At 39.6% G+C, this 12268-nt stretch overlaps 1 protein-coding gene across 1 annotated transcript in view; it reads right to left on the minus strand.

Annotated features, from left to right (window-relative positions):
* PCDH15 (protocadherin related 15) overlaps positions 1-12268 on the minus strand; it is a 697494-nt gene that overhangs the window by 313186 nt on the left and 372040 nt on the right. The window contains exon 9 of the mRNA XM_029919519.1: positions 11823-11935. Coding sequence (XP_029775379.1) covers positions 11823-11935 — 113 coding nt within the window. The remainder of the gene's footprint in view (positions 1-11822; positions 11936-12268) is intronic.

Genomic DNA, 12268 nt, shown 5'->3' on the forward strand with positions numbered 1-12268 from the left:
TAACGACTCCTCACCTCCTCTACTGTTTCCACCCTGATGCCACTACCACCATCTGTCACCTGATTATTTAAGCTGTCAGCTTCCCCTTGCCAGGAACCCACTACCTGTAATGGAGGCCGGCACTTTCATTAAAGAATGGCCAGATTGGGTCACCTCTTTTTCTTTTAAATATTTATTTACTTTGAGACAGAGTGTGTGTGTGTGTGTGTGTGTGTGTGTGTGTGAGAGAGAGAGAGAGAGAGAGAGAGAGACAGAGAGAGAGACAGAGAGAGAGACAGAGAGAGACAGGGAGACAGAGACAGAGAGAGAAGAGAATGAGAGAGAGAGAGAGAGAGAGAGAATCCTAAGCAGGATCTGCACTGACAGCACGGAGGCTGACATAAGACTTGATCTCAGGAACCATGGGATCATGACCTGACTGAAATCAAGAGTCAATGCTCAGTTGACGAGCCACCCAGTGGCTGCACTGCTGGATTGGGTCACTTCTCCCATCAAAGCCTTCCTTGACTTCTGTTTCTCCAGAGCCCACAGGATCTGATTTCGTCATGCACCCTCATGCTTCCCTCCTCCCTGGGCCTGCTCTGTACCCCTCCTGGACCCTGCCTCCTCCATAGTAGAACCTTCAGGGCACAAAGAATGTCACTTCTCACACTCCTGTCTCCCAGCTGAGCACTGGGTCTTCAGAGACCCCTAACCCTTATCTTCACGCTAAATGCAACTTTCAAATAGACAGGAAGAGCGTTTGCTTTGGAGAATTTCGCTGGAGGGCTGAATTTATACTTTCACTTTCTCTTTTTGATTAGAAATTGCATTCATTACCATTTTTTTCCTAATCAATTTAGTTTGCTTGTATACATTTACTCAAGTTTCCAACCAATTTGTTTATTTACTAGCACTAACAATACTATTAGCTTTCAACGTTCAAAGAGCCGGGCATTTAGACACGCCTGTCTTGAGATTCAAGCATGAATTCCTTGGACTTTTATTTGAAAGCAAGTGCTTACAAAATTCTAAACATTTCCCTGTCGAAAGACAACATGTTATTGAATTCTTTCTCAAGTGCAAAGTGTATTATTGTGGAACAGAAACCTCTGCAGTCAGCCACAGTAACAAACAAACAGAAAGAATGGGGTGTAGCACTAAGATCCTGTTAGAAATATACTTTAACACAATTACAAAAACAGTTTAAAACCCACAAGAGTAATGTGTGCCATGACAGGTCTAAAGGTCGTCCGGTGTGCGAGGGGCAGTGACAGGGAGAGGACGGTGAAGCATCGAGGGTATTGGTAACACCCTTTTATTTCGTATCTCTGAGTGCCCCAATTGGTGAAAACTCATCAAGACAGACAGTTTTCTTTTTTTTTAATGTTTTATTTTTTTATTTTTGAGAGACAGAGAGAGACAGCACAAGCAGGGGAGGGGCAGAGAGAGAGGGAGACACAGAATCCGAAGCAGGCTCCAGGCCCTGAGCTGTCAGCACAGAGCCTGACACGGGCCTCGAACCCACAAACCGTGAGATCATGACCTGAGCCGAAGCTGGATGCTTAACTGACTGAGCCACCCAGGCGCCCCAAGACGGACACTTTTCAATACATGTCACTGAAGGACTGCTATAAGCTTTGCTCATGGGTTTTCCCCTCCACCCACCACGAGTAAACTAGTCTATGGCTGCTAGTTGATCGTAAGGTGAGCAACTAATGCCAGCACAAGTGGTACAGTTTAATAGATTCTGACCCAGGAAGGGGCTGGAAAAACCAGACTACAACACTATTAAGGCACTCCAGAGGCTTGCCTCTTCCAGTACCTCATTTCATTAAAGGCAGCCTCCAAAAAATAGACTCTGTCTTTTATACTTTTTTCATCAGTGCTTCTCAAACTCTGTGTTTCCTAAGCCCTGGCTCTGATGTCTCAGTATCACTTGAGGTTATTGTTAAGGGAGATTCCTGGGGGCTCAGTCAGACTTTCTGATTTGTATTTATTTTTCATTGTTATTTTAATGTTACCTCGCCTTACCATTTTCCAAATGGTGTTAATATATGGTTGTTTTTCATACTTCGGTGCCCTGAGAAACACGTGGGCATCTTGACTGACTGGGGGAAGCCCTGAAATCTGCCTTTCAGAAACAAACACATCACATGGTCCTGTCCAGTCACTAGCCCCTCATGAATCAATTAGGTTTGCACATGTTGTCTTCTCTGTTCAGGCTCCCAGAAAGCTGTGACACTAAGAATGGCCTTAAATCCAACTGTGCTCTGGTCCCAGGCAAGCACCTGTTCCTTCGTCAGCTTTAAGCAAAGCTTTGTATTTCAATTGGATGGAACAGATTGAAAAGAAAAGTGGAGGAAACTCACTTGCCGAAGTGGGTTCTCCTCAGGGCCCTGCTCAGCTCACTACAGCCCTACAGGACATTGGGGCCAAAGCTCTATTAACTGACAGAAGGTTACATTTCCTTTTTATGAAAGTACATTTTTCTTTTGAAATGTCTTAAGAGAGACAGCAAGCCTGTGCTGCCCGGGTCAAAGATTATATCAACATTATCAATTAACCAATAATCACAAATAAGTGTATTCTGTTGCTTCTTGACCTTCCTATAAAATTATAGTGCCTTAAACCTACAGAAATATTCTTTATTTAAACTTTAATACTCTAAGGAATTAAAAGATGCCCAAAGAGTTTGACAACAAGTGTGTTTATAAGTTACAAAAATATAGACTTAAAAAGCTATATAATAATTTATGAGGTAAAATGCAAACAAATGGCTTTGTATGTTGCACACAAAAATTGGTTTATCTGTAATTTTATAAATATAGCAAACAACTACATTCTTGGCTGGAAACAAATATACTTTCTCTTTGACAAACAAGAAAGATTATCTTCCCTAGCCCAAATATAGACAATGTGCACCCAATAAAAGTTCATAATATGACAACAAAATAATATGGACACACTTCCCACCAAAGGAATACTTTTAAGAAACTGAAGTATATTTTATCTTCACTTGAAGAATATGCCCATTCTGTTTATAACTTATTGCAATGAATCTTCAAAATTCATGTATATCTTTCAATAATAAAAATTTTTCTCTTGCTAGTGTTTGAGATATGAACTGACACCAGAATGACTAAACCAATTTTGAATGATTTAAGGAAGGAGAAAAGCAGTCATTCTGGGTAAGACGTGGGCTGAGGAACCCCTGCTAATCACAGATATGTCAGACTCATTGGCCAGTGCCCCGAACACGGGAATCAGCGTGGCTATAAATCGCATGGCTAGCCAGAGACATAATTATGATAGTGATAAAGTAGAAACTTTTTTCCTGAAGTGCTCCTAACTGTTTTATATCCCTCATTTTGCCATGTCATCTGCCTCCCCAAGCAGGAGAGGCCCATGCAGGGTTCTGATCCTGTTCTGACTGGGTTGTCTCCCAATTGCTGAAGTGACTTATGTGAATTGATCAAAGGGAAAAGTTCAGCTTGGAATATCTGAATTTCAAAACAACCCATCAATATCTAAACAACTGATCTCAAAGGGGGTTATTTTATAGAGCCCAGTAGATAGGGAGAGCTGGAGTTTAGTGTTTCTCCTATGTAACAGGTTCTTTCTTCTTCTTCTTCTTCTTCTTCTTCTTCTTCTTCTTCTTCTTCTTCTTCTTCTTCTTCTTCTTTTTAATGTTTATTTACTTATTTTGAGAGAGAGAGCCAGCAAGCATGAGGAGGGGAGGGGCAGAGAGACAGAGAGAGAGAGAATCCCAAGCAGGCTCTGCATCACCAGCACAAAGTCTAAAATGGGGCTCAAATCCACAAACCATTAGACCATGACCTGAGCCTAAACCAAGAGTCAGACGGTCAACTGACTGAGCCACCCAGGGACCCCTGCACCAGGTTACTCTTGAGAAAAGATAGTGAGTAGACCTATTGAACTTACATGGTTTAAAGTATGTCTCAAGTGTTCTATGCAACAACCAAGTAGTTTATGAAGATCCCTTGGAAATGGCTGTCCAGGTACGTGGAACTGCATCGTGGGGAGGCGGGGCAAGGACTGCTCAGGAAGGAGTTTCATTTGAACACATTACAATATTTGCACTTGCTGCTGTGCTCCTACAATGACCTTTGCAGACAAGGAGGCCTTACCAAAATCCAGGAGCTGCAATGAGAATGGATACATTTCTTTTCCCCTTTCAAGCAGTTGCAGGTCACCTTGTGAGGAAGGAAGGAGGCCAATAAAATGTCACCTCTATGTGTCTTTTGGCAGTTTGCACATTCAGATAGACACTGCATTCAACTGCTATGCTGTATTTCTGCTCTAACTCAGCTGGAGGAATAACAATGTGAGACAAGAGGACCCAGGGCATTTTTTCCTTTTATTAATTTCTATAATTGCCATATTACTCCATAATTCAGCTTCACACTTAGAATTTTTTAGAATTGGGGATAACCAGAAGGATATACACATATACAGTGTTCTTTTGAGGTAACAAAAATGATGTTTTATGTGTTAATCTTTAAGGTATAAATTTTTAGAAAGGAACATAAATTTGTTTTTTGTGGTTTGAGTTTGGTAAGAAATATGCAGAGTACATGAAAAGACACCTTTCCAAAGAAGACATCCAGATGGCTAACAGACATATGAAAAGATGCTCATCTTTCATCAATCAAGGAAATACACATCAAAACCACAAGGAGATATCACCTCACACCTGTCAAAGTGACTAATATTAACAACTCAGGATACAACAGATGTTGGCGAGGATGTGGAGAAAGAGGAACCTTTTTGCACTGTTGGTGGGAACTACCAACTGGTGAAGTCACTCTGGAAAATAGTATGAAGTTTTCTCAAAAAATTAAAAATGGAACTACCCTATGACCCAGCAATAGGACTACTAGGAACTTATCCAAAGGATACAAAAATGCTAATTCAAATGGGCAGCACATAAACCCCAATGTTTATAGCATTGTTATGAACAATAGCCAAGGCATGAAAAGAGCCCAAATATCCATCAGCAGATGAGTGGATAAGGAAGATGTGGTGTGTGTATATATGTATGTATATATGTATGTGTGTGTGTGTGTGTGTGTGTGTGTGTGTGTGTGTGTGTAATGGAATATTAACTCAGCCATCAAAAAAGAATACAATCTTGCCATTTGCAATGACATGGATGGAGTTTGAGTGTATTACACTAAGTGAAATACATCAGAGAAAGACAAATATATGATGTCATCTGTATGTGAAATTTAAAATAGCAAACATATGAACATAGGGAAAGGGAAGCAAAAACATAAGATATAAACAGAGAGGGAGGCGAACCATAAGAGACTCTTAAATGCAGAGAACGTCTGACGTTTGCTGGAGGGGGCTGAGGTGACGGGCTAGATGGTGATGGGTATTAAGGAGGACACTTCTCAGGAGGCTCACTCTGTGTTCCATGCAAGTGATTAATTACTGGGCTCTAGTCCTGAAGGCCAGACTATACTGTATGTTAACTAACATGAACACTAATTTAAAAATTAATTAATTCATTAATTAAAAAAAGAACCTAAAAATAAAAGATGAGCATGAATCAATTGTGTTGCTGGATTTCTGAAAGTATACTAGTCACTAAGAAATCCATGGAGAGTCTATTATTTCATTACTAATAAGAACTAATGCTTGAAACTTCTGTGGGATAATTTGTCTAACATATATAAAGGGCTTTCACTCTTAACGGACTCCAACTTCTGCTACTAGAGCAGACAGAATTTATTCTCCACTGACCTGCTGACCTGAGATGTGTGGCATGTCTGGGCTTCATTCTTTCAGTAGGGTCCCTTAGGACAGGGAGAGCACACTCGGCTAGAATATTTCCACCCATGGCATTTGTTTTGCTCCCTGTGGATGGAAACATCAGCTCTGACTTTTTCTGTCCTAACTTTGGCTCACCCCAGAGGCTCCTAGCCAATCTTTCCTATAGGGAGTATGCTCTCCTTTCTTCGCTCCTCTTTATTTCTCCATTTTTTGATAGACTGACAAGATTCATGTAACAGCAGAAAGAACAGTAACTATCCTTCACCATCTCCTCAGCAGACTTAACTAATTTCGACAGTTCCATTTTCATGGGAGATGCCACCCTTTTAATTTAGAGCCTTGTTGACTGATGCTCTATGTCCTGCAGCTCTGTCTCTCTGCTCCTGGCACCTGCAATCCTTCAAATCAGCAAAGTCTCCCATTAAAAATACATATGGTGGGTAAAGGCAAGTGTCTTGAAGGCAATATAGAGTGCCATGACCTATTTCTGTTTTAGCAACACTCTGTTGGCAACATTGGGGGCAGGGGTATGTGAGAGGGTGGCATTGATAGAAGAGTCTAGAGAACCCCTATGGGCACAGGGGGTGGGGAGACAGGCAGGGAAAACCCCAGAGCTACAGGGAGAAGACGTGACAGTGACTGGACGTGGACCACAGGACAGGTGTCTGGGGAGCTGGGATCTCCTAGCTGGGGTGGCCAGCCCACTGTGGTGGTGGTGATACAAAGAGAAAAGCAGGAATAGAAGGCATCGGGTCTTATCAGATGCAGTTTGCTGCATTCTCCACGTGACACACCTGCATTGCACTAGGACTAGTCATCCAGCCAGAAATTGTAAACAGCGATGCAGACATCAGAAGGGAAGTCAGTCTAAAATGGCAATTTCCATACTTGCAGTTTCCTTGAGGCAGAGCCTTCACACATTTTTGTCTCTTCAACACCAAGTGAAATGTCAGGCACCTCTTAAGGGCTCAGGAAAGATGTGGCAAACTGAAAACCAGCAAATGCCATATGCCTTAAAGACAGTCTGAGTTTCCCCCTGAATCTCTGTGAAGTGAAGTGTAATGGGTATCATCGTTCAGATAGAGCCCAATGCTTTGCTGGGGCTGTGGCATTAGAAATTTGCATGTGAAGTAGCTGTTCTTATGGGCCTCAGTCATTCCAAGGATGCGCTGTTTTGTCAAATGACTGGAGCAAAGGAACTCCCCAGGATCACTGTCACATCAGCGCTAATATTTATTAAGCTTACCGGTTTCAATTCTGCAGCTCATTTTTTGTTGTTAGTATGTATCTTTTCCTTGAAAGCTTCTTTTCTTTTTTGTTTTAATATAGTCATAAATAGCTTTAAACTCTGCTTTAACATAAGTTTAGCCTCCTTTTCCCCCCTAGGGATTGAATTTATTTGAGAAGTTTACTGCATCTTCATTCTGGACAAAGACACAAGATAAAGTTGTACTGATCTCATATACTTTCAAATGCAGGTACTTAAAAGCAGTGAAGATGGAGGTACATAAATCCAACAGCTTAACAAGTTTTCTTGTGCCAGGGAGAAAACCAACACAGCAATGTATCGAGCCCCTTCTATGCACTACACACGGATGGGGTAGGGTCTTGGGCCACAGTGTGAAGACATATAGTACACTCGGTGCTACTGCAGAGGTCAAGAGAGAGGAACCAGAAAAACTGAATGTAGAGAGATCAGAGCCGCCATAGAGCTTCACCAGTGGCCATGCCTCTTCAGTGGAAGTAAAGCCCACCAATGCTCATTACTGATGCCTCAGGATGAACCAGACTCCCATGAGAAAGGAAGGGGTGGATCAGGAGAGAGGCAGCGACCACAAACGCCCGGAGGCCAGAGAGAACAGGGCGTTTGGAGTGTACTGCTAGTGGTTCTGGATGGCTGGACAGAAAGCCTGCAGGGTGACTAATGAGGGCTCCAGTTAACATGCTCAGGGCATGGACGGACAAGGAACCCAGGCTAGCCTGCTAGATGATAGAAGTAGTCGAGTGGGAACAACCCAAAAGTCGAGATACTATGATGCAATCCTGTCTGTAAGCCTTGTGTTAATTCATCAGATTCAGATCAAAAACAAGTTTTGTCTGAGCAACTGCCAGACAGCGAATTATTAATAATTTATCCCGTAGATATTAGTATTATATGTCTGGAGTACAAATATATCAACTAATTATATTTTTAAAAATACTACACATATAATAATAAAAGGGAATTTTCCGGGCTTAGTTAATGAGACTCCATGCATGAACTAATTCGTGATCACCCAGAACTGAAAATACGCTTTTGTATTTCTATGTCATAGGTGCTTTTTCCTTTGTAACTATGACAAACATAACTTTTCATCCAAACTGGGACAGTTTCCAGAGTGAAAGGATATTATAAATAATTATACAAAGACAACAGGCATGAATATGAACACTCCTGGACCAACCAAATGTAGGATTCTTATGCACAATGCATGTTTCATTTTAAAAATGCTTGAATGATGACATTTATTTTAGATTTGGAATAACATTTGGGAATGCACTGTCCTTTCCTCTTTTAACTGGACAATTTCCAATTCTGTAATATCTTAAAGCTGGCAAACGACTGCATTTTCTCTTCCTAGTCTCCCCTTTCCATTTTTGTCAGGATGCTAAATGAATCACTGGCTGAACCGAGTGAAATAAAGATGATAAATCTCTTAACCATGACACTTACCAGCTGTGAAATGTGCACGTAGCTTTTTAAGGCAGAATTCTCAAAGTCTAGGAGAAAATACTTCATTGTGTTTTATTTTTCCTTAGCTTCCAAAACAGAAATTGGGATCAAATCCAATAAAAACTTTTATGGCCAATGAAAAATGAAGCATTATTAAAATAAGAAAAAAGGAAGAAACTGAAAGGCTTACTACAGAGAACTGCCAGACTGCAGCACTTTAGTGGATCCCTACACAAAGCCACAGTATTCAGCTATTATTCAAGCAGGTGGCACATTATTATTCTTATAGATTGATACCCTTGCTTATTATCCCATTGACTGCACACAAAACACAGTAATTTGAATTTAATAATGTCTGTAAAAACTTCCATTAATAATATATAGTGTTATTAAAACATAAAAAATTATCTATTGCCCGTTCTAATTGATCTTGGTCTCTGTAATTGATGGACTGAGTTTCACTATATCTGGGTATGCCAGGACAACTAACTTTGACAATAAAGGAAAATCATTGATTTCAGGTTTGAAATGAGGCAGTTTGGAAACACTGCTTTGTCAGGTTTCTCGCCTCCGCAGAGCGCAGCACCATAGGAGTATAAGCAGATCACTGGTAGAAAATGGATAAATATTTTTGGGTTTTATATAGTTCCACGATAATTAAAAATGCACAAGAAGGTAAATCTCATGCATGGCCATTTTATACAAATGGTAAAAGGTCTTTGTGGAATGATTCCCAAGCCCTCCTGAATAAATCCAAGGAAACCACAGTCTCACATAAGGCTCTTCCGGGGTCTGTCTCTATACCTTGTTTCCCCATTAACCACTCATAGCCTGCTACACCATGCTTCACCACTCTCACTGTTGCTCTTCCTTATGTTCAAACATACTTCCCACTTCTAGTCATTGGCCAAACTCTTCCTAGGTAGCCCCACTGAGTTTGGTGTAATTTCCAGAACATCTCTCCTGAGTCCCCAGATTTTTATATCTCCCTGTTCTGTGCCTTTCCAGCACCTTTTAGGAGTTTTCGTAGTAGCCAGCTGATGTGTTATAATTGATTTAGCAGCCTATAGAACTCCTCACCTTTATAGACTACAAGTGCTTCAAGGTCAGAAGGCTACCAACTCATCTCAGGATCTGGCAATGCATGACGGGATCGGTGCTCACAAAATACATCCTAATCTGAGCTAACACTAAAATGTCTGTCTACGTATGATTGTTTTCAGCTGCACCAACACATACTTTAGCCATGCAACCATTTCTAAGCAACTGCATCTGGGTGGAACGAAAGAGTATGGCCCTCACTTAGATGCTGCTTTTTAGCAAGGTTAACCGAGTCCATCGCTTACCTTACCTGAGTTTAGTTACACATTTGTACCAGGAAGTATACAATTAAGGTTGTGGCTCTAATTTAATGCAAAATGAATTTAACTTGTACAATGTGCATGCTCAGTAAGCTTCTCTAACTTCCGTATAACACTTTTAAATAAAACAAACAAACAAACAAACCCAGTGGCTTCATTTCTATAGTTATGGTCCCTTATGTGCAGATAAGAGAAAGTCATATAATGCCCCTTGTTTAGATTGATCCCATATTCTTGCTTGTGTATATCCTATTACTTAGAGTATCATACATAACTTGCCGTTATTCTTTCCCTGTCTAGCACAAACCTTACCTGCTGAGCAAAGTCTGTCAGAATTAATTGGCAGACCATCTGGGTTTCTGCAGTACCTTAAATGATTTTATTATAATATAGTAGATGCTATTAAACTGTTGTTGTAATGCCTAATGGATTCCCCTCTCTTTGATAATTTTTCCAGTCTGGGATCATTTTTCAAAACAAAGAAAATAGTGAGACCTATATTAAAACAATTTCAGGAAAGGCAAGATCTTTTCTTTTTATGTTAGAAAGAGCAACAATATTTTAAAATAATACATTATTAAAATAAATAAATGTATAAATTCATGCACATTTATTTATTTAAAAATTTTCTTCTTTATGTCTTTATTTTGAGAGAGAGACAGAGAGTGAGTGGGGGAGGGGCAGAGAAAGACGGAGACACAGAATCTGAAGCAGGCTCCAGGCTCTGAGCTAGCTGTCAGTACAAAGCCTGATGCGGTGCTTGAACCCACGGACTGTGAGATCATGACCTGAGCCGAAGTCGGACGCTTAACCTACTGAGTCACCCAGATGCCCCTATGCACATGTACAATACAGTCATTAGTGAAGGTTTTGTGGTGAAGAATTAATTTCTTTTCGCAAGAAAAATTAAACACTAGAAGTGTAACAAAGTTATATTATATAGTATTAATACATTTGACTAAGAAATTTATTATAAATGAAGTTGCTTTTACAGCACCAAAGACTTAATCATCCATTTCCGATATAAAAGGTAGCTACTCTTTTGCATGGACCTCAAGTATATTGTAGTATAGAGGTGGAATTTAAGGAAAGGTATTAAGCAGGCTGTGTTTTAGCTTATGGGCAAGTAATTAATTGTATCATTTATATTGAATGTATCATAGATAAGCTGCTATATAATGATTGCCACTTCAGATAGCTGTGAAATTAGGTGATTAACTAGTTGTTACTTAACCTTCTAATTTCTGTATAAGTCTAATTACATGAAATAAAAGTTGGGGTTCTGATTTTTTATTTTGCTTTTCCGTTTGGAGTATCATTGTAACTACTGTATTGTAAATGATGGAAAATAATTTCATATGTTAAAAAAATAGTGTTATATTCTAAAAAAAAATAAAAAATAAAGTTACAGAAGAAATCCAAAAAAAAAAAAAAGAAAGGAGGAAAAAAAAGAAATTTATTATATATAAAAATACTTGGTATTTGATTCACATCATAATATAAACAGCGATTTTATTTTATTTTTTTAATGTTCATTTATTTTTGAGAGAGAGAAAGAGACAGAGAGACAGAGAATCAGCAGCTAAGGGGCAGAGAGAGACACACACACACACACACACACACACACACACACACACTCACACACAGAATCTGAAGCAGGCTCCAGGCTCCAAGCTGACAGCACAGCTGATGTGGGGAGAGAACTCACAGACTTTGAGAGCATGATCTGAGCGGAAGTCAGACACCTAACCAACTGAGCCACCCAGGCATCCGTAAATAGTTTTTTTAAAGGAAGGCAACACAATGCATTAAAGCGGCCACACTGCATTTTCTTAACAACAACAACAAAATTGGCTAATTGCTGTCAGATTAATTTTTATAACATAAAAGAGCCTAGAGTAGCCATTATCAGTTTCTTTAATTAGCAGTTTATAAACACAAGGTAATAAGAAATTAATTTAATTTACCTTAATAACCAAATCAAATTTCTGGTGAAAATCTCTGTTTACAGGCTCCAGGAGACTAAGTTCTGCAGTCCTGGGATGCATATGGAAAAATCGTGGGTAATCCTCCGGAGTCCCTGAAAGACAGGGAGATTTCAGCACGTAATTGAGAATAATAAGTAATATGTGTGTGTGCAATATCTATTTTCCTTCATTAACTGAGGAACAAAATCACAATTTCATTAGTAAGTTAACTTCCAAAATTATGCAGTCTAGGGAAAGGAGACAAAAATGTGGTATATAATTAATTAGCTTATGAGTAAGAAAGAAAATATTTCTGGTTTGGATGGTTTTCTAAATATCTTTTATTAGGAGAAGCTCTTTGATTAATTTGAAACTTTACCACATGAAAAGAGGTATTAAGTGTAGGGAGAGCAAATTTTGAATTATACAATTGTGTTTTAATGGTG

The sequence above is a fragment of the Suricata suricatta genome, chromosome 2 (assembly GCF_006229205.1).
Source record: "Suricata suricatta isolate VVHF042 chromosome 2, meerkat_22Aug2017_6uvM2_HiC, whole genome shotgun sequence".
Taxonomy (NCBI): domain Eukaryota; kingdom Metazoa; phylum Chordata; class Mammalia; order Carnivora; family Herpestidae; genus Suricata; species Suricata suricatta.